Source organism: Nansenia antarctica (assembly GCF_963989245.1).
Source record: "Nansenia antarctica genome assembly, chromosome: 15".
NCBI classification, from domain to species: Eukaryota; Metazoa; Chordata; class Actinopteri; order Argentiniformes; family Microstomatidae; genus Nansenia; species Nansenia antarctica.
The window spans coordinates 23,455,394-23,479,365 of record NC_137685.1 but is presented as its reverse complement, the minus strand read 5'-3'; the positions used below and the strand labels follow the sequence as shown (position 1 = coordinate 23,479,365).

Here is a 23,972-nt window from a genome sequence, read left to right as displayed (position 1 = left end):
CGTGCCATAAAGCCCAGCTCATTGTGACACAGGCAGCCGTGAGAAGTGACTGGTTTGACGATCGCGATCTGCATGCTGCACGCAGCACGGCTCCTTTGTGGACGGTTGGAAACCTCTCTCCATAGCAACAGAGCGTCGGTGAGACCCAGCTGGGGAGAGCTTTTGTTGTGCTCCGCACCGCTCTGCCAGCGTGTTGCAGAGCACATCAGGGAGGTGAGAGAAGGAGGAATCCAAAAAACTGAAAAAACAAAATAAATTTAAAAAGAAACAAAAAAGAAACAACCTTGCCATGCACTTCAGCTGTGTTCCGTGGGACTGTCTTTTCTTGTTAGACCGGCAGGCATAGGCACGGCATTCCCACGCAGAGGCAAGAGACTAATGGAGGGATGCAACAATTTTGCTCTTCACTTGTCATGCCTGAGTCACCCTGCCGCGTATCCTTTTGTGCCGGAGACCCCGGCTCGCTTCTCTGTCAACCCCCCGAGATCGATTGTAGGTTAACCCGGCAGACAGAGCCCCCCCCCCAGCCCCCCCCCTCTCCCCTGTCTGTGCCCCTGACTTCTATCTGCTCCTGGTTCGCTCGTGTCTATTTATCTCCGCTAAGCTACCCTCCCCTTTCGGTTAAGCTCTCTCTCCCTCCCACTGCTTGCCATCACCCTCCCCTGACTCCTTCCAAGCCAGCAGTTGGCTATTCTATCCTGGCTGCCTGCTACATGATCTCTTGGAAAACAGCGCTCGACGCTGCGCTCTCGCTGCTCGATGCCCGAGCCCTTTCAGATTCTCCTCTCCAGAACTGCAGGATGCTCCTCCTGCACACGGATTGATCCCCCCTCTCCCCCTTTTCACTCTCCCCCCTCCCCCTCCTCCCCTCTCCTAATCTCCCTTCCTCTGACCCTGACCCCCCTCTCTCCTCCCGCCCTGCACCCCTTCACGTTCTCCCTTACCCCGAGCCTCCACTCCCCCTCTCTCCTCTCACCCCCTTGATCATGTTGCCATGTGTCTGCTGGATCCAGCCTCTTCTCCTCATCTTTCTCTCCTCTGTCTTACGGACCCGGGGGGAAAACTGTCCGACGAGCTGCTTGTGTCCGGACCCCCACACTGTGGACTGCAGCGGCCGCGGACTGACCCGCCTGCCCGACGAGATCCCCCTGGACGTCCGCAGACTCCTGCTGTCCGACAACTGTATCCCCCGCATACCCTCCGACTTCCTGGTTCTGTACAGTGACCTGGTGTACCTCGACCTTCGGAACAACTCCCTGTCCTCTATCGAGCCCGGCACGCTCAGCACCTCGTCCAGACTCGTCTTCTTGGACCTGGGCAGCAACAACCTGACGGAGATCCCCAAGGGGACGTTCGGGGAGTCGCGCAGCCTGATCAAACTACGGCTCGGGAACAACCCCTACCTGAGCATGATCAACGAGGACGCTTTCCTGGGCCTCACCTCCCTGCGCGAGCTCGAGCTGGAGCGCAACGGGCTGGCCGGCTTACACGTGGGGGTGCTGAGCCAGCTGCCCTCCTTGAGGTTGGTGAGACTGGAAGGGAACCCTTGGGTGTGCAACTGCAACTTCGCCAACCTGTTTGCGTGGCTCATGGAGAACAGTCACAAGCTTCCGAACGGTAAGTGTCTTTGTCGGAGAGAGGGGTTGGTTGGGGGGGGGTTGGTTGCTTACAGCTTGCTTGACCTAAAAAAGAAATCGAAAGCCGTGCAAAAACAACTGATGAGATGATATCATTATCTTCCCTAAATCCTCTGCCATGCCGTCGCTGTGTGTTCTATTAATATTTCCCTGTCGAGAGAGGAACCCCCGTCCTCTGTTCTAATTCTGGGTCCTCCTTCCTCCGCCTCTAGCCCACTGAGTGCGAGGGATTGAGCGTAATGTAAGACAATGAGGATTTAGGCTCTGAGGGGAAATCTTTAGGGGGATGTTCTCAGACTTCGTTCCACTACACAGCGAAACTAATTCGGCATCGTCCACAGGAGCTTAAAACCCTGATATTTTGTATCTAATCATATTAACATAAAAGCAGTTTGTTTTAATGTTAAAAGCAGTTTTGTTTGTGTACGGTCATTGAAGCGGAAACAAGGAAAATAAGGGCTTTCAGCAGGAAGAGGTTAAAATCCTTCCAACAGAAACGACCCATGTTTAATATTCTGCTTGGGCAAGTGATTTGTGTCTCGTGTGTCGGCATGCACCACCACCACGCCAAACACCTGCTCCCCCCCACTCCCACTGCCCCCCTCCTCTCAGGCTGATGTTCTGTAATCATTCTATTCAATCAATCAGTGGGACTATTAACATGACCAATGTTCTGACCAACCAGCCACTCCCTCCTGGTAGGAAAGACACAGGATGCTACGGTATCTAGAGGCTAATGTATGCCAAAGGTTAGGGCTAAGTTAGAGTTAGGGCTAAGGTTAGGTTTAGGGTTAAGGTTAGAGTTAAGGTTAGGGTAAGGTAAGGGTTACGTTTCCAGTTCGGTTAAGGTTAAGGTTAATCAAATCAAATCAAATCACATTTTATTTGTATAGCGCATTGCTTACAAGATGCAACTCAATGCGCTTCACATAATAAACATTCTCAGTCAATCAGTCAATCAATCAATCAATACTGACAGAGCCGCAAGCAGGCAAAAGTAAAAACCTGTACACTATGTAGGTGTTAGGGTTTGGGTTAGGGTTAAGGTTAAGGTTAGGGTTAGGGTTAGGGTTAGGGTTAAGGTTAGGGTTAGGGTTAGGGTTAGGGTTAGGGACACAGGAGCCAAGGGTACTGACAGTCTGCTGTATACCAAGCAGCAGCACTACCATTGTGTTTCTGCCTGGTGAGTTAGGTAACAGCACTTTGGCTGTGTTGGTGTGGGCCCTGTGTGTGTTTGTGTGTTTGTGTGTTTGTGTGTGTGTGTGTGTGTGTGTGTGTGTGTGTTGGTGTGGGCCCTGTGTTTGGGCCCTGTGTGTGTGTGTCTGTGTGTGTGGCTCTGTTGGCGTGTGCCCCGTGTTTGTGCGTCCGATGTTTAGCTGTGCTGGTTGGTATGGCCTCTGTGTTTGTGTGTATATGTGTGTATGTCTCAGGGAAATCTCTCAGCAGGCAAATGTGAAAAAAGAACAAAAGACCAAGGCGATCAGAGTACTCTCACGGGAGAAAGACACACAAGGGTAAAATCTGCTTACATGGAGATTATTCTACTCGACATTCCAAACCTGGCGGTTATTGTTGAGGGATTCTGTGTTTGGAATGCAGGGGAGCCAAAGCCAAGGCCTGATTGTTGAGATTTTTGTTTCATCCGTTCTGTCAGTGGAGAGAACAACCTCAGACTCTCGCATTTACAAAAGCAAGCGTAAACTGTTGACCCTATTGTGTTGCAGAAAACCGATCTTGACATGTTATTCCATTCTTTTCATCCTCTACAAAGTCCTTTTCAGATATTGCTCCTTTCACTATTTGTTCAGACTATAACAAGAGGAGATACATACATAATAGATATTATCCGTCGGGGAATTCGGAGGGCATTTCAGAGATTATTGACCTTGTTGTGGACTACAATCAGGAGAACCATCTCAGAAATAGTATTAATGGAGCAGACAATTGATCTCGTTTTGTTTGTCTTTGGAGGAAAGAATATCGTACAGTAGGCCTATACTGCTGAATCTAGTAGGTAGGCATCCAAAATGAATGCATAGTCTCAGGAAGAGGTGGCATCAATTCCTATGCGACACTCAGATCCTCAAACAACCTGTTTTTGTAGCACATGGAACCAATCTGAAGATCTGAAGGTTAGAGAACATCCACGATCAAATCAATCCTAATTTGTGAGATTCATGCACTCACACATTGAGACCCTGAGACGACTTTTTCTGTTACAAAACCATGAAAACTCGATATACATGTTCTACAGCAGCACGACTGGTCCCGCTGTAGTACAACTACTGTCACCTTTTCACCTTATTACCTCATCCTACTTGTTTCCATTATCCCTACTTTTACTTTATTCTATTATTGTTGCCTATTATTCTACTATTACTGCTATCGCTGCTATTGGCTATTGTTGATTGTGTTTTTATATATATATATATATATATATATATATATTTTTTTTTTTATTTTATTATTGATTTTGTATTCTGCTGCAATGCCAATGTTGAATGAACCTGAACCCAATCATTTTACTCTGTGTACCTGTACATTGATGTGCTAAAAGCAATTCTGATTAAATTCTGATTACAGCATTAATTAGTGTTGTTTGAAGTTACTTTTAGAATAATTTATAGGCACGTAACCAAGGTAACGATATGACAGCACATTCGAGCTGGGCGACTGACTTACTGCTAACAGACAGAGTCGTGCTATCTGATATGTGTGGCTCACTATGTGGTGGCACCTGCGAGTGTAAATCGGTATTCTATGACACATTTACAACATAACAAATCAAACATATAAATATTTAATAGGTACCCACAGTTATAAACAGATAAACACATTGTGTATGGACCAAGGTCGTACTGTTGTATGGGCCAAGGACGTTCTAGTCGTAATGGAAATCCACAGGAACATTGAACAGCCACACAACATATCAAAAGACAAATATTGTCCCCCCCAAAAACCTACATGACTATCTTATGTTATCCCCACCCTTTTAGAATATGATTTCCCTCCTGAGTCTGGAGGAAGGATTAGTAGGATAGATGAGATATGAGTTAACTGAGTAAAGCTCAGCCCAGGGTCCTAGTGTTTATATTAAATCTGTGTGATGAGATAAACACTTCTCCCTGAATACCAACATCGTGTTCATATAACTTTACAACGCCCCTTTTTTTTATTTTTATATCCTGACAAGGCAAAGAGAACAGAGGCGATATTGTAATAGAGGTATATAGGTAGTCATGCCAACTTAATGCCAATGAAATTCATGACCAAGCTCAAATTCTACTAGTCATTATCTTGCCTGGGAATGAAGCTTAAATGTATTCCAACTGAGGAACTGAATTGCAATAGCAAACTGCTGACAACTAGGAAAAAACAAAACTCTCCCACATTTAGTTTGTGCTGTGCCCTGCTAATGCTCCCCCTCGCCCCCCCCCCTCTTCCTCCCCGCATGATGAAGTATACGCAAAAAGTTTGGTTGTGGGAAAAAAAAGTTCATAAAACTGGCAGGAATATCTCGTTCCCCCCGGGTGAGAGGCTGCAAATGCATTCATCACAGGTCGTGGCGATGTCGACTGCAGGGTGTAATGAATTGTATTAGAGAGAGATTGTGTTCCTGGCCAAGCTCACATAAACAGCAGCAGCTTGGAGACGCGAGCGCCCGGCAGCGAGCCCGGCCAATCGTCTGGCCTGTACCTGCCAACTGGGGCCGTAGTAGGAGCACACTCAAATTGAGTTAAGAGTGTGGCTCCTCGCCTCGGATGCAGCACTTTCACTCTCATCGGTGATTAGACTGTGACCTGGTTGTCGGTCCCCAGACAGTGATAGTGTCTGTAAATATGTATATATGTAAGACCTGGAAGAGCTGGGTTGGGGTTGCTATATTCTAGCCAGGTCACAACCACTGAATTAGGGTCACAACCACTGAATTAGGGTCACAACCACGGTGACCTTTTTCTTTATGACTGCACATGCACGCAAACATGCACACACCAAACGCACACCAAAACCGAAATATGACTTAATATAGCGTTTTTATGCCTATGCTATTGCTACAGTATCTACTGGAACTAGAGATGCTAAATGCATCTTTGCAATCGGTAGTTCATAGAGGAGGGTATGATAGTGCATAAAGCAGAAATGTTGATACATATCGACAGAGGTCATACAACAGGGCTGTATATTTGAGAGAGAAAAAAAGCATTTTCTGCACAACAACGTGATTCCGAGTCTCACAGCCGCCTGCAATCCTGATTACTTTGCTGCAGGTCAGAGAGGTCAAAGTATCTCTGCTGCTCCGATTCCAGAACCGCTCTGAGAACCCGGGGACGCAAGTACTCAATCAGTCTTTTCTTCCTGTTCGTGTCCCCAAGGACATGTTTTCAACCACACCCACAGATACTGTTCCGCTGGATGAAATTACAGAGCAAGACACACCTACACACTGCTTAGCTAGTGGATACTGCTGCACAGATCTCAACTGCCCAGGAACCTGCCCTGGTTTACGTAAAGACACAAACAACAGAATAATGATTATTGTTAAAGTGTGTGTGCGTGTGTGTGTGTGTGTGTGTGTGTGTGTGTGTGCGTGTGTGTGCGTGTGTGTGCTTGTGTGTGTGTGTGTGTGCCGGACGGTGCATGTGTGTGCGTGCGTGCGTGTGTGTGTGTGGACGCTATTCCTGAAGTAACAGATGGACATTCATTTAGAGAACGAGGTTTACATGATAAGCTCGTCCTGGATATGTGATGGATGTCCGAACGTTCCGGGAAGGTAACGTGACCAATCACACATGTCCTCCGGGGGGGGGGGGGGGGGATTGGGGGATTGGGGGGGGGGATCGGATCTGTCATGGAGCTGGAAAATGTGGCCTTTGCATAACACCGTTGTTTGCACATAACATAAAACACACGGCCCCTTAACATTCACGACATGAGTGGACATTTAGTTAACCCTAACCCATTTAGTGTTTAGCTCCGAAAGAAATAATCAAAACATGAGCGCATTCTTCAACCCATATCTATGTCCAATTAGGGCAAAACAAGTATCCGATGGCTGTAAATCCCCCCTGTCCCCCTGTGCCCCTACCCCCCGCGCCCCCTGCTCTCCAACACCCTAATCCTAATGTATTTGCCTTGTGGTTGTTGATGCGATCTGTTATCTGAGTCTCCCTCCCTCGTTTAGAGTTCCACTAGACGCAGGAGTGTTGGAGACAGACTCTGTACCCCCGTTTCTTCTTTTCACACAAGCTGATTTCCCATGTGCCTTCGCTAGCCGCCCGAGCCCCGAGTGCCTGAGTACTCTACCGTTACTGCTTCACTTTGCTCACTGTAGTTTGTTGTTGCTGGGCTTGCTGAGTCAGCCGCGCTGTGAATGCTTAAAATCCTGGGATTGTACTGTTTGGGTCGGTTTCACAGACGAGGACCTAATCCTAGACTGAAAAGCATCTTCAATGGGGATTTTCCGGCGTGTGATTTAGTCCAGCGCTAGGCTTAAGCATTGTCTGTGAAACCGGCCCTGTGTGTTATATATATATATCCCTGAACACCTGGGTGATTAAACACAAGAGGCCCATAATGCATATCAACTGGGGGAGGCTGATGGAGGTAGAAATCGGAGGATGGGGCTCATGCATGGAATAGAATGAGGAATGGTATCAAACGTAGGGTTAGAGTTAGGGTTCACGTAGGGTTAGGCTTAGGGTAACATAGGGTTGGGTTAGGGTAACATAGGGTTGGGTTAGGGTTAGGGTAACATAGGGTTGGGATAGGGTTGGGGACAGGGGGATTTACAGCCATCTGATACTTGTTTTGCCCTAATTGGACATAGATATGGGTTGAAGAATGCGCTCATGTTTTGATTATTTATTTTGAAGCTAAATGCATTCCTCAGCGGTGCTCCTGTGCTTATGTGGGCCTAACCCACTAACCAATCAGAGAGCCATAAATGTTTCAGCAGGGGAACGAGTGTAAACATGATCCACGGCTGTCTTCGGTGCTCCTGGGTTAAGGATGAACAATGGGCCATGTATAATTGAGAGGCACAGCACAGTGGCCGGGGGTAACATGAGTCCCCTTCACCACCCAATCATGGACCTGCGCAGGGTCAGCACTATCCAGCCATGCTGCCAAGGGAAAACGGCCTCCTCGATCATCGAAATTGCAGACAAGCGATTTGGTCCTAATTTCGGGGGTTAGGATCCACATTGTAGGGTCAAGGATAGCACTAGGGGGTTGATGGATAGTGTTGAAACTCTTATTTTAGGTAGAGAAAGAGTTCTACTCCCTGGTTAGAAAGCATAGGTCAGATAGTGAGGTGTGTCGTGAAGACAGGGCCAGGGTCCTAGGCGTGAGTCAGTGTGTCTGACTGGGAGACGAATGTAGCACAGCTATCAACACTGGTTAGGGTCCCCAGCACTGCTCCACCACTCATGTGACAGGGTCATGTGACAGGGTCAAAGGCTTCACAGCCTATCCGGTTGCTCCCCTGTGTGCCGTTACTGTGCCGCCGTTGCTGCATGAGCAACTCCCAAAGTATGACGCCATTGTGATATAACTGGCACTGGCATCCAGTTTTACTGTGTGTTACTGTATGGGCCTAATATTATTGTGAACCTATTACTGCATATTACCGTATGACACCTAATATTACTTTGTATTACCGTATGAAACCTAATATTACTGTGTATTACTGTATGAAACCTAATATAACTGTGTACTACCGTATGAAACATAATATAACTGTGTACTACTGTATGAAACATAATATTATTGTGTATTACCGTATGAAACCTAATATTATTGTGTATTACTGTATTTAACCTATTACTGTGTACTACCGTATGAAACATAATATAACTGTGTACTACTGTATGCAACCTAATATTACTGTGTATAACTGTATGAAACCTAATATTATTGTGTATTACTGTATTTAACCTATTACTGTGTATTACCGTATGAATGGGGCGGCAGGTAGCCTAGAGGTTAGAGAGGCCGGCTAGCAATCAAAAGGTCGCCGGTTCAATCCCTGCCTTAGGAGGGAGCCGGATGTGAGATGATGACAGGAGGGTGGCTGGCATCATATGGTAAGGTGCCTACCACTGCCGTTGTGCCCTTCAGCAAGGCACTTAACCCTTAATTGCTCCAGGGGCGCTGACTATGGCTGACCCTGTGCCTAGAGCAAAAAAGACATGTTGTTGTACTGCAATGACAAATGGTTGAATCGAATCTAATGAAACCTAATATTACTGTGTATTACCGTATGAACCGGATATTACTGTGTATTACTGTATGAACCTAATATTGCATTATTAAGTTTCCGAGGGGAGACATTTGGCCTGCATCAATTTCAATTACATTCCACAGGATCTCAATTTAGCTTGGCCTCATATAGAAAGTGGGAGAAAGCTTCATATTAAAAGATCACAGATCAACACGATGAACGGAAGTGCTACATTGTTGTTATGACCCCTTATCATAACAGGAGCAGGTGTCACGTCTATTTTGGTCACAAATAATGCACAAATATGTACTGCAGTGGAGGCTGGTGGAGGTAGATATTGGAGTACAGGCTCATTGTAATGCATGGAACGGAATGAGGAATGACATTCCACATGAACCCTGCTCTGCCCATGTGTTTGATATGTGGATGATTCCATCCCATGCATTACAATGAGACCGTCCTCCGGTGTCTACCTCCACCGCCCTCCCGCCCCCCACCCTAACCCCCACCGCAGCCGCTTCCTCCGTGCCAGCTAGGTGTGGGTTAGTCTGGGGTGGGGAGGGGTTTCATGTGAGGGATCCGTGGGGGGCTCTTACTGTCACAGACCTTTAAGATAATGAGGTGATGAGCTACACGTAATATATCTCCACCAGCCTCCCATGATCTACTAAATGGATGGTAAATGGACTGCACTTATATGGTGCCTCATTCCAAAGTGCTTTACAATGGCCTCTCATTCACCCAGTCACACACCAATGGCGGCAAGCTACCATGCAAGGGCACCGGCCCACTCATTGGGAGCAATTTGGGGTTCAGTGTCTTGCCCAAGGACACCTCGACTGGTGGCCACCCGGGGATCGAAGCACAGAAACCACCGACCTGGCGATCATTAGACTCTTTAGGCTCCTCCCCCCTGAGCCACAGCCTCCTGAGCCACAGCCGCCCCAATCTACTGTACCTCTCATGGCATAACAGTGACTTTTATACTGTCGTGGATTTAATTGATTCTTAATAGATTGAGTAAAACTTATGAAGCACAAAGTGCTTAAATCAATTGTCTCCAAAGAGGCCTTTTATTAAGCAAAGTCACATGAGCGCAGAGAGAAAGTAGCCGACAAAAAGCAAAAAGCCCCCAACGTTGGGCGGCACTCATATTTATAGAACTGTCCTTGGTCATGAGGTCACTATTCCTGGGAACCAATCATATTATACAAATCTGTGATTGCACAAGTTGTGGGCCCTGTCCACAGTCAGAATGATTCACTGCGCCACAGATCGTGGCCCATCCCTTACAGGAAGGAAATGGGTCTTCCTTGAGTGCTAGTTCGCCAAACTGTAGAGAGACTTCAATTTATTTCTCAGTATAAAATGATATAAAACAATACCTTTTTTTTATTCCTTTTCCCTGCACGGGTTAGTTTGTGTCGAATGAGCCATTTGGGATCGCTGTGCAGAGAGTATGCCTGTGTGACCGTGAGGCCATTGAGTCTCCATGCAGAAGGAACACCCCTGCTAATTCCAATGCATCACCCTTGCACTCCCTGTCACATGAAGGCGTGTGACTTTGTGCATTCACACAATCTGGCCCCTCCCTATCGGTCTCTTCCTTCTCTATCCCTCACACCGTCTCCTTCTCTCTCTCTCTCTCACTGTCTCCGTCTCTCTCTCTCTCACACCATCTCCTCCTCTCTCTCTGTCTCTCTCTCTGTCTCACACCATCTCCTCCTCTCTCTCTGCCTCTCTCTCTCTGTCTCACACCCTCTACTTCTTTCTCTATCTCTCTCTCTCTCCCACAGTCTCCTTCTCTCTCTCTCTCTCTCTCTCTCACTGTCTCCTTCTGTCTCTCTCTCTCTCTCTCTGTCTCTCTCTCTGTGTCTCACACCATCTCCTCCTCTCTCTCTCTCTCTGTGTCCCACTGTCTCCTTCTCTCTCTCTCTCTCTCTCTCTCTCTGTCTCTCTCTCTCTCTCTGTGTCCCACTGTCTCTTTCTCTCTCTCTCTCTCTCTCTCTCTCTCTCTCTCACACTCTCCTCTTTCTCCCCCTCTCTCTCTCTATCTCTCACACCCTCTCCTTTTTCTATCTCTCTCACACCCTCTCCTTCTCTCTCTCTCTCTCCATCTCTCACACCGTCTCCTTCTCTCTCTCTCTCTCTCTCTCACACGCTCTCCTTCCTTCTCTCCCTCTTTCACCATCTCCTTCTCTCTCTATCTCACTCTCACCATCTCCTTCTCTCCCTCTCTGTCTCACACTGATTCCACTCTCAATTTGTTAGCTCTCAATCTTCATTTCGAAGGTTCCTGCCATGTGATTGTCTCTGAATAATTATTCCGTCTCTCTCTCACCCTCTGTGATCATCTCTCTCTCTGTTTACTGTGTCTGTTTGCCTATACAGTATTATATATAGGATACTATTCTTCATTCCATTCCATAATGTGCCTGTACTCCAATTGCGACCTCCACCAGCCTCCCCTGGTGACACAGTAGTATACACAGTCAGTCTTTAATGAGAGGATACCCTACAATGTATCACGAAGCAGAATCTTAAATCAAAATCAAATCAAATCAAATCAGATCAAATCGACCGCTTATCGCATACAGTTGTAATCGACAAGTTAAATGTTTTGGGATCTTGCTCCACACACCCAAACAAAGCAGCAACAACAATTCAATAATAAGTCATTATTATTGATTTATTATCTGTCTCTGTCTCCAGACCTACTGGACTCCCTGATCCATTTGGAAAACAATAATCTCCCATGACATCAAACTTCTCTAATGTGTTTTGTACGAACACATACGCATTGTATACCAACACTGTACACACTACTTCAACTAGAAATCAGACACGGACATTTAGCGTAGATGATTATTCTCTCTCTGGTGTATTGGTGGGATGGGGGGGGCAGGGGGTCAATCAGGACAGCCAGCGTGTGTTGGGTGTTGAAGGGGGGAGGAGAGAGAGGCCTCCAATATCAGTCAGTCGACAGCCAGTTTGATCAATCACTCTAAGGCTGAGAGTGGGTTACGGACAGACAGCCTATCCTTCAGGGCTGGCGGTAAACCTCGTCGTAATCCATCTTGTGTCGGCGCAACGCCCTAACCCACCCAGTGACGTGGCTGCCTATATCTGCGCCAGGTCCACGCTTGTGTCTCTAACCGCATTATGTTCTGGATCCATATATTTGTCATTCTAGGCCATCCTTCCTTACTCCTCTGCGCCTCCTCACGTGAACTAAATTTTTGGCTGCCGTAAATCATTTTGAGATTTGAAAAAGTAATTTATCCTCCAGAGGGGAGGCTGGTGGAGGTGGATATCGGAGGACTGGCGGGCTCATTTCTACCGTCACTAACATCCCTTGTTTTTCTCACACACCGTTGTCTCATCCCCTCTTCTCCTCCTCCATCCCCTCTTCTCCTCCTCCTCCATCCCCTCTTCTCCTCCTCCATCCCCTCTTCTCCTCCTCCTCCTTCCCCTCTTCTCCTCCTCCATCCCCTCTTCTCCTCCTCCATCCCCTCTTCTCCTCCTCCTCCTTCCCCTCTTCTCCTCCTCCATCCCCTCTTCTCCTCCTCCATCCCCTCTTCTCCTCCTCCATCCCCTCTTCTCCTCCTCCTCCATCCCCTCTTCTCCTCCTCCTCCATCCCCTCTTCTCCTCCTCCATCCCCTCTTCTCCTCCTCCTCCATCTCCTCTTCTCCTCCTCCATCCCCTCTTCTCCTCCTCCTCCATCCCCTCTTCTCCTCCTCCATCCCCTCTTCTCCTCCTCCTCCATCCCCTCTTCTCCTCCTCCATCCCCTCTTCTCCTCCTCCTCCATCCCCTCTTCTCCTCCTCCATCCCCTCTTCTCCTCCTCCTCCTCCATCCCCTCTTCTCCTCCTCCTCCTCCATCCCCTCTTCTCCTCCTCCTCCTTCCCCTCTTCTCCTCCTCCATCCCCTCTTCTCCTCCTCCATCCCCTCTTCTCCTCCTCCATCCCCTCTCCTCCTCCTCCATCCCCTCTTCTCCTCCTCCATCCCCTCTTCTCCTCCTCCTCCTCCATCCCCTCTTCTCCTCCTCCATCCCCTCTTCTCCTCCTCCTCCATCCCCTCTTCTCCTCCTCCATCCCCTCTTCTCCTCCTCCATCCCCTCTTCTCCTCCTCCATCCCCTCTCCTCCTCCTCCATCCCCTCTCCTCCTCCTCCTCCATCCCCTCTTCTCCTCCTCCATCCCCTCTCCTCCTCCTCCATCCCCTCTTCTCCTCCTCCTCCATCCCCTCTTCTCCTCCTCCTCCATCCCCTCTTCTCCTCCTCCATCCCCTCTCCTCCTCCATCCCCTCTCCTCCTCCTCCTCCATCCCCTCTTCTCCTCCTCCATCCCCTCTTCTCCTCCTCCTCCATCCCCTCTTCTCCTCCTCCATCCCCTCTTCTCCTCCTCCTCCATCCCCTCTTCTCCTCCTCCTCCATCCCCTCTTCTCCTCCTCCTCCATCCCCTCTTCTCCTCCTCCATCCCCTCTTCTCCTCCTCCTCCATCCCCCTCTTCTTCTCACCACTACTCCTTTTGAATGAGTTGGACCGTAAGTCAGTCGTGTGTAGATAAGAGTCCTTTTACTCTTCTTACAACTTGTTATAATTAGATTAATCATATATTAACACATATATTAATATCATATATATATATATATATCATATATTAATATACATTAATTATTATTATTATTACGCAATATTAATACTGCAGTAAATCACACTGAAACATTATTATGCAAGGAGGTGTACATCCCACGCCCTGATCTACGAAACCAAATTTGACAAATCACAAAAAGGCGCTGATTGGAATGTAAAATGCATTGCACCTTTATTGCACTATACTGTACCGCAGGGAAGGCTGGTGGAGGCAGAAATCGGAGGATGGCCTCATTATAAAGCAATGGAGGAATGGACGAGCCTGTCCTATTTCTACCTCCACTAGCCTCCCCCTGCTGTACAGCTACTGCAACTCGAACAACGCCGAGATAGAATGAACCAAGATATGATCCGCACAGGTTAAAAATACCCGCTGTCATCTTGGGCATCTGTTAATTTAGTGCTTGAGCAATATGGGCCTGTCCTCCTCCTCCGTCCCACTGGGACGCAGGGCAGAGTTAAGACACAAACTCTCCAGCAGACACACACTTAACAGGCAAACTTTCTTCTATCTTTAATCAACGCTGTGGGAGAGGCTGGGACAGTGTAGGAGAGAGAGGCTGGGGCAGTGTAGTGGTGGTGTTCAACCTCCACAAATTCCCTCATGTTACCCCCCTTCCTTTGCACCCTGCACTGATTCAAGACCCTGGTGCTTGCCTACAGGGCAGAAAAATGGGCAGCCCCTGCCTACCTGCAAGCAATGGTCACCCCCCCCCCCCCCCCCCCCCCCCCAAACCTCAGCCCGTTCACTGCACTCCTCCACCTCTGCTGACCGACTGGCCCCACCGCCTCTACGCCAACGCGGCAGTCACACCGCCCGGTCACGTCTCTTCACTACACTGACTCCCCGCTGGTGGAATGAGCTTCCCACGGCTGTCAGAATTGCAGAGTCACTCCCCCCATCTCTTCAGGCTACACCTTAACTGCTCCTCCTGAGACATATATAGTATATACCCCCCCAGTACCTGAGACACTTGCTTCCCTCTATACAGTGTCTCCTAAGATTTCTACTACCCCCCTGTACTGTTTCTCCAGTGTTATGTTATAATTCTTTCTTCTTCTGTCATGACAACTGCCAATGGCCACTGGCCTCAGCTAGATGACTCTTCCTGCTAACGACTGGTGGATTGATGATTCACTTTCGCTTAGTCAAATGTCATTGATTGTAAGTCACTTTGGAATAAGGGCATCTGCTAAATGCCAAAAATTAAAAAATGTAAATGTAGCCAGACTAGGAGAGAGGCTGTGTGCAGTGTGGACATCTCACCCAAGTGATTAATATTGCCCGTGCAGAATTCATAATGAATGAAAATGAATGTACAGTACTGTAGATAGAGGCTCATTGATCTTATACACAGAGGCTCTTAGACAACACAGAGGCTCTTAGCAATTATTTTTCTTAAACCTTTATCTTAAGCAGGGGAGGTTCTACTGAGACCAAGCCTACATTACACAACGCTTCTCAACTGAGTTAGGAACATATGCAGTCTCTTGACAGACTGTGTGGCTGTGGCTGAGTCATCTATCTGAGCAGTCTCATCTCAGACTTCATCATGCAGCCTCTTCTCATGTCCATAAGGTGGAATATGTTTTGTTATGTCGTGACGTTAGAATTATAAGGTTCTATCTCCATTTTTGTCAAAATTGAGGTTTTTACGTAATCTGATCCATTAGGTGTTTATTAATGCCTGTGTGGTGTTATTTTTAAAAAGTTGACATTTTTGAGTTAGTAATTCATAAAAACAAAAGGTTCCATCTCACAAAACATAATGGAATGTAAAAACGTTGACGCTCAATATCTCTGAACGACCCTAAATGGAGATAGAACCTTATCATTCTAAGCTCACAATGTTTTCATTTCGGGGGTCGGGCCAGACCCCCTGTTCGTAAACAACTTGTGCAAAATACGTTGGTCGCTTGAGGGTTAAAGCAATTTTAACTCTTTTGTCATTTTTGTCAACATTTAATGTCATTACCCCCCAAGGTGCTGGGTTCAATACCTGGGTCTGGCAGTGTTTAATGAACATTTCTTTAAGACATTTGATATTGATACTAGACCTTCAAAACAGATTCATAAGCAGATGTCGTGGCTTAGTGGTAAGCACATATTGATATCGCCATATGAATGTGGAGGTGGTCCCATGATTGCATCTCAGGCTTCATATTGCAACTCTCTTCCCAAGTCCATGCGGTGTAATATATATGAATGAATGAATGAATGAATGAATGGTCTTTATTTATTTAGCAAGTAAATATCACACTATTCGAGAAATATGATGCAGTAAATGCCACGGTACAAGCCAGGGCTTCATTCCAGATTGCACACTCACTCACCTCTGTATGTTCAAAGTATGGTGATGAAATTGTCATGCAATATGCTAATTTGTGAGCACCGGTAATGATGCACGTTTCAATGTGCGGCGTTTGCACCATATGGTTGATGATGTAATGGAATCCTTTGAGCCTTACACCCATGGAAATATCAAACTAGAAACATGCTACACTGCTTGCAAGTGTATGCCTGTGTGTGTGTGTCCCCCAGTGTGTGTGTGTGTGTGTGTGTGTGTGTGTGAGTGTGTGTGTGTGTGTGTGTGTGTGTGTGTGTGTGTGTGTGTGCCTGTGTTCGTGTGCCTGTGTGTGTGTGCCTGTGTTCGTGTGCATGTGAGTGTGAGTGTGTGTGTGTGTGTGTGTGTGTGTGTGTGTGTGTGTGTGTGACTGTATGTGTGCACGCTTTGCCATGTAGCGGTGGTAAGTAAGTATCCTCCCACCTTCACTAGGCTTTCCTCTCTGCCCACCTGTGTGCTGACATCTGCATCGATATGTCTAGCTTTCCCATCATAGCGTAAGCAGGCAGTTTGCTCGCAGACCATATAGTTGCCCTCCCAAGCGGCCAGCAATGTTCCAAGTATTAAATAAAATGACATACTGTATCACTTTACGCCTTTAGCAAATCATGAGCTTAGAATTATAAGGTTCTATCTCCGTTTAGGGCAGTTCAGAGATATTGAGCGTCAAAGTTTTTACATTCCATTATGTTTTGTGAGATGGAACCTTTGTACTTTATGAATTACTAACTAAAACATTTCAACATTTTAAAAATAACACCACACAGGCATTAATAAACACCTAATGGATCAGATTGTGTAAAAAACTCTATTTTGACAAAAATGGAGATAGAACCTTATAATTCTAATGTCACGAAATAGTGTTGTTCTTACACTCTAGAAGCCTTCTTTATGTGCTCTAACTAGGCTGGATAACTGAATGTTTCACGGGATGAATGGATGTGTGCTTATGATTATTCATAAGTGCGTCAAGTAAAAAAAAAAGAATTAAGAAAAAGCGATTTTGTATTCAACTCAATTATTCTGCTCATCTGGATTGTCAGATGCTCCCCTCCAAGGAGATTAATTGTAATGCGTCAAATAATGCAGCATGCAATTTCTATAGTGTAGTATGGATGTGCCGGTGTTTAATGATCGCAAGGTCGGCAAATCGGAGGCTCGAACCCTGGCTGGCCACATGCCGAGGTGTCCTTGGGCAAGACTGAACCCTAAATTGCTCCCAATGCGCGGGCTGGCGCCTTGCGTGGTAGCTTGCCACCATTGGCGTGTGTGTGTGATTTAGTGAACAAGAGGCCATTGTAAGGCCGTTGTAAATCGCTTTGGAATGATGCGCTATATATAAGTCAGTCCATTTAACTATCCAGGGAGTGAGATAGCAAGGTTGTTTACATACATCAGCCTTTTAGTGGATATTAAGTAGTATGAAGTCAGGTTTAGTATATAACAACTGGAGTCTCAAGTGCCTTGTTTGCTTTACCTTCAAAGCTCAGAAATAGCTCTGCTACACAGAGACACAGAAGCATATGTGTTCCTTGATAGTTGAATTAGCTCTGTTGGCAACCCAGTCCCTGTTTGCATCTATTGCAGTCCTAGAAATGCATGTCGCCAATTCATTGGCAAGCGATGAAGCATGTTGACTCTCTAATTAGAGGCGCAATCCCCTAGCTAGAGTGTGTCCACACTGAACGTCAGTTTCGGTATTACATTTTACCTTGACGTTTTTTGGCATTTAGCAGACGCCTTATTCCAAAGCGACTTCCAATTGATACATTTGACTAAGCAAGTGAATCATCAATTCACCAGTTGTAGCAGGAAGAGTAATCTAGCTCAGGCCAGGGGCCATTGGCAGTCGTTGTGATAGAAGAAAAATCTAGTTTTTATATAGTTTTATAGACAACAGTAGAAACAGGAGAAACAGTACAAGGGAAGGGGGGGGCAGTAGGAGTCTTAGGAGACACAGTACAGGGGCTAAAGCAGGTGTCTCAGGAGACGCAGTGCTGGGGGGTAGTAACTCAGTAACTTAACTTAACTCAGTAAGTAACTTAAGTAAGTAAGTAACTGAGTAAGTAACTTAACTCAGTTAAGGTGTAGCCTGAAGAGATGGGTTTTCAGTCTCTGACGGAAGATGGGTAGTGACTCTGCAGTTGCGATATCGAGAGTCAGCGTCCCTATTGGGAAGACTTAACTGAGACGTCTGTCTCGTCTTCTCTCACATTCGTTAACCTCATCAGCGCCGCCGCGGTGTGTGAACCTGGCAATGCACACGGCATCGCATTTATTATTTATCATCTCTTCAGCTTTGGGATGTTTCAGATGAGCCCATCTGCTGCTTAGGGCTGCAAATCTCCCTCACACACACAATACCGCGTTGAACACCTTCCCATTTGCAGAGGTGAAAAACTGCGGAAGCAAAACACACCGCAGACTGCAGACCGCGATCGAGCCAGCTGTCTCGTAACGATAACCCAGCATCCTGCCAACCGCACTCACGATATTTACACACCGTTGAAAAGATTGGCCCTGCACATGGCAATGATCCATCCAATGTTATTTTAGGAGACAGTTATTACTAGACTAATGACTTCATCATTAAAACACTAGAGTATAGTATTAAAACACTATACAGCCTGATAATTCTCTAATCTATTCTGATCTTCTTTGAAGGCTCGGGTTCGGAGTCACACACCGTACGGGTGGCCGTATGTCACGGGAGGGACACGGGAGTGTGTATAGTAGTACTTTCTAAGAGATTAAAACGCTCTCCTTGATAGCCAACACGTGGAGTAAATCACTATTTCCCAAAGAGCTTGAGACACAGGCAAGCCTGGCAGGGTGATTTATGGCGCAACATATCGTGATGAGTTCAGTCAAGGTGGTTTGTGTCTCAGACAATACCTGAAGTGAATAAGAGTTATGGTTGTTTCCAGGCATTTGTAACATTAATCGCCTTCTATTCGCCCTCAGGCATAATAATAATTCATACAATTTGAACGGAATCCAGAGCTTCCATTTAATAAAGGAGGGACGTAATAGAGGGTGTCCTGGAATAATAAAACTGTCTTTGTGCAGTAAGTTATCAGTACGTTTAGGTCTAGAGGTCACTCACTGCTCCCATACTTATGAATGTGGCTGTTGTCGTGTGAAGGTTATTCTGGGATTCTTCTCTGACAATAACAATACATTCAAAGGAGAGAGAAAGTTTGTACAAGATATACTGGGGGACTTCTACTTCATTTAACCCCGTAGATACCAAACAAACACAAACCTGTAACATCATTGTTTTACAGGCCCTGTTCTTGACAAAGAGCGCTATTTTCCCAGGTGTTTTGTCTGACCCTTACATGTATCTCTCTCTCTCCCCCCCCCGCAGGAGTGGAAGGGATGGAGTGCTCCCTCCCCATGGATGGCAGACGCGTGTCCCTGACCCAGCTCTCCCAGAACAGCTTCAGAGAGTGCCAGGCCACCCTGACCCTGACCGACCTGCTCATCATCATCTTCTCTGGCATCTCCGTGTCCGTGGTGGCCATCATGACCAGCTTCTTCCTGGCCTCCACGGTGCACTGCTTCCAGCGCTGGAGCAAAGGCACCAAAGGTGATGAGGAGGAGAGTGACGAGTGAGAATTGAGAACCGTGGCCCCCGCCCGATCTGAATGATCTACACAACCTGCCATCTCCTGCCATAGGAGAAATCTGGAGAGGGAACTGTTTGAGAGACAGATGTTACAACACTGCCTGTTGTCCCTGGTGACTTCCCCATTCAGCAAGGTGGATAGAAATATATATTAAAGCAGCCTTGGTTCATACAGGAGAGAGGATCTTTCTCTCTCTGCAGGTGGGCGAACGATGTACTTACTGGACAGTATCAAGGCATGAGTTGAAGTCACTGTATGAGACGAGCCAGTGGTGTGGTCACCTGAAAACTGGCTACATGAAGTAGGAAATGTTTGTTTTTACAGGAAGGTACAGTACATGTCTTAGTGAACAAGGCCATAGCATCTAGACTGCCAGCTCTTCGTATAAACATAATACACTGTACCGATTTCTCCACCTACAGTCTAGACATACTGTAATACAATGTACACATTCACAAAGGAAGTTCTTCGACATGTCCTCATGTTGGACAGCATCAACAATCTGCATTATACAATAATGGTTCACTAGCTGGAGTTTGAGGCTCAGCAGCTTTCACAGCATGATGAGACTGTAACAGGGCATAGGCTTAGGCTTGGGTGAGAGGAAATTAAAATGTGCTGTTATGAAACATACAAGGAGTCTGATATACTGTACTGTATGCAGGTAGACAAAGATAGATATACACCTTATTTTTTACAGTGTACACACAGTATATGTATCCACAAATGTCTATATTGATTGAAATACTGTATAGTCAACACAATGTAAGATACACACACATATATACCTGTATTAAGAGGATAAATGTTCCTTAGATTGAAGAATTGTGAATGATGTGAAATATCGCACATAGAGTTTCTATAATCGCATATAAATTATGGTGAATATAGGTATAGAACCTGAATAGAATCAATGTGTCAAATACTGTACTGCACTTTAAATAGTGAACATTGTAACTCATTTTGGCAAGCCCATAAAATCCACTAAGTGGAGGTAGGAGTTGCCTATATCCTACATCTGCCAAAGATTAGGTGTGGTTACGAGGGACTGGGCATTAGGGACTTCCATGTTGATATGTTGTGTACCAGTGTGGTAGAGTTGGCCCTTCAACGAGGGCGACAGTATAGCCAAACTGCTTACATTAACTTGATGTAGCTTAACTGTAAAACCATTATTTATGGTCTCCATGTTGCAATTCACTTCAAACATTGAATAACTCTCCCATCGCCCATTTGAGTTTTGACATTTGTACACTTAAAGGGAGAACTACCCTCCTCTTCCTCAACGGGCCAGCCTCCACTGAGGTAAATGTAGCGGCAAATCAATTGGACACACCCATAAAAAGCATTTAACACTTCATCAACCCTCATTCTCTGTGTCAGACAAAGTTGTGTTGTAAAGCTATTATGGGGTCTGGAGGAACAATATCTTTCTCATTAAAGTCATGGATCTCATAATGTATGCCGTCTGAACAGTCCAATATTGCAACTACTGTACAAGAATTTGAGCAATCTAAGCAATGTTCACTGGATATGTGGTTTCAAAGGCGCATCATTGTGGACTAGAGCGGAAACATCCCCGAGCATATTGCAGAGGAAGATAATAATATCTTATATTATTATGTTCCAGGATTCTAAAGAGCACCGACTCTCATGTCACTAAGGAGGTTCAAACTAATTATGTTTCTTTAATTTCATTACAAATGATTATGAACTGTTGAATAAAACTGTATGGTCATGCTCCTCTTTCTTCATGGTTTAAGACAGGAGTATGTTTTAGACAGGGTTATGGTTAGGGGTTTAGACATGGTTTAGGTTTAGAGTTAGGGTTAGGGTTAGGGTTAGGGTTAGGTTAAGGCAGGCTTATGGTTAGGAGTTTAAGCAGAGTGAGGGTTAGGAGTTAAGACAGGGAGAGGGTTAGACAGTAATAGGGTTAGGTGTTTAGACAGGGTTAGGTGTTTAGACAAGGTTAGTTTTAGGAGTTTAGACAGGATTAGGAGTTTAGACAAGGGACACGTTTTGCAGATTCAGAGATCAGGGGATTTCTCTTTTACATTGGGTTAGTGTAAAGAAATGGGGGGTAAAGAAATAGCCTCAGGTCTCAATTTTCCTAGCAGCGCATGAATAATGAATAATGCAGCGATATGAGATATGAATTAGAAATGATGTCGAGCTGCAAAAGGCAAACAGCAGAAGAAAATAATAAACGCCAAGACGAAGAACTTACTGTACAGTCAGCAGAAAAATATATGAACATCAAACACTTTTGTTGCTGTATTACATTTTGACCATGGAGGCTGACGTTATGAACATTCGTGAGCTTAGAATGAGAAGGTTCTATCTCCGTTTAGGGTAGTTCAGAGATATTGAGCGTCAACGTTTTTACATTCCATTATGTTTTGTGAGATGGAACCTTTGTATTTTATGAATTACTAACTCAAAAATGTCAACGTTTTAAAAATAACACCACACAGGCATTAATAAACACCTAATGGATCAGATTATGTAAAAAACTGTATTTTGACAAAAATTGAGATAGAACCTTATAATTTTAACGTCACGCATTGCTAGGCAGCGTTTCCAGTGATTCGTGGTTAGTATTGAGGAAAACAACTCGATGGAAAAGTGTGGCCTTACCCTGCATCTACCCAGTACTCAAGTTGTAAAAGAAAATCAGGGGGGATGGTGGATTTGATCATATGATATGGGGACAATTTTAGCATCCCCACAGCGTCAGTGAAAATGTCATTGCATGTGTGCGTGCCCCCTCGCCCACAGTATTTTACTCAATATGCGCAAAACTAAATGTTGAAATAGCAGTAATACCACGTTCATTGATGAAATGACATAAGGGATGGAAAGTGGGGGGTGGCAGTTTTAGAAGGAGGATGATTTTGACTGTTTTTATTTCAGGGGGGATGCCATCCCCCCTCATCCCCCCTCAACTTGAGTGCTGCATCTACCAGTATCAATATGCACCAAACTGTTTAATTAAAGAGAACATTATCTTTGGTTTCTCATCCCTAAACCATAATATTGTTAGTCTCCAGGACTGAGAACATAATAGGCCTACTGTTGTTATGAAGCTCTGCTGAGTATGCGTTCATATGTGGTATGCCGGTATGCTCCTGTCTGCATTTCAACTGATTCACAGTTCTGGACAACTAATTGTCTATTATGTCCTTGTTACATTTGAAGAGGAGGCATGGGTTGCTTTGAAATACAAAAGGTGATTCATAAACAGACAATGGATTCACCAAAACAAGAGAGAGTGTTACTATTACCATACGCAAACGTGTGCTTTTACGGATATGTCTTACAATTCAATTATGATTATTTATCTTCTCACAGATAGACCTTAAGTCATAGATTATTTCCAACTACTATGTAGTTACAGTGAATTTACATGACACATATTATTGTCATCTTAGGGCAATGTCAGCATGAATCTATTTTATTCGATGCAACATAAACTATTATGAATACATTAATGTTGACTATCAAACACAGAAGCATGTCATCCTAGTTTTCCAAGATTCATATGTGTATCACAAGTATATTTTATGTTAAAGGCTATCATTGGATGGATTTGTGTTTATAATTATAATTTTCTGTCTGTCTTTGTTGTTACAACATTCATTGGTCCGGTCTGGTCTGGTCTATTTTGGTCTGGTCTGGTCTGTTTTGGTCTGGTCTGGTCTGGTCTGGTCTGGTTTGGTCTGGTTTGGTCTTGTCTGGTCCAGTCCTGGGTCTAGTCTGGTCTGGTCTGGTCTGGCTTTAATGGTATAGAACTGTTCCATCTCCATGGTTCCTTGCCGTGTCTGGTTTGGTCTAGTCTAGTCTAGACTGTTTTGGTCTGGTCTGGTCTATTTTGGTCTGGTCTGGGGCCTCATTTATAAAAAAGTACTTGAACGTCATCTTTTGACTTGCACGTAAACATATTTTTCTTGAGCGCACTATAGGCATGTTGAAGGGGAGATGGTGTTGCCTTGACAGCTCCGGAGGGATATAAAGGAAGACTGAAATACAATCATAAACATCAGTTCCCTTTAAATCTTGAATTAAACACATTTTCTCGGCTGATAACAACATCGTTAATTTTATTACGAGCCACTTTAACTTCGCATGAATTACAGTAGGCAGTGCAGCTCACATAACTCGCCTGTAATAACTCTGCATAACCAGTAGGTAATGTGCGTACATCAAGTCAATACCTGACGTAGAGCTACGATTGTTTCCATGGTCAAATTGACTCACGTTGAAAATGTATAAATCACTACTTTGACGTGGTTTTCTACGTACGACACGGGTAAGATCAACTTTGATCCAAAGTACTTTCTATAAATGAGGCCCCTGGTCTGTTTTGGTCTGGTCTGGTCTGGTCTGTGTTGGTCTGGTCTTGTCTGTTTTGTTCGGTCTATTGTGATCTGGTCTAGTCTAGTGTGGTCTTGTCTGGTCTGGTCTGGTCTGGTCTTGTTTGGTCTG

At 45.5% G+C, this 23,972-nt stretch overlaps 1 protein-coding gene across 1 annotated transcript; it reads left to right on the top strand.

The window, feature by feature from the left end:
* Positions 1-986: 986 nt before the first annotated feature.
* On the top strand, positions 987-19,473 carry lrrc38b (leucine rich repeat containing 38b; the record flags this gene model as incomplete). The annotated part of the gene is made up of 2 exons (XM_080545588.1): positions 987-1,617; positions 19,226-19,473. 2 exons carry the CDS (start codon positions 987-989, stop codon positions 19,471-19,473), a joined length of 879 nt encoding a protein of 292 aa, XP_080401714.1.
* Between the last annotated feature and the right edge of the window lie 4,499 nt (positions 19,474-23,972).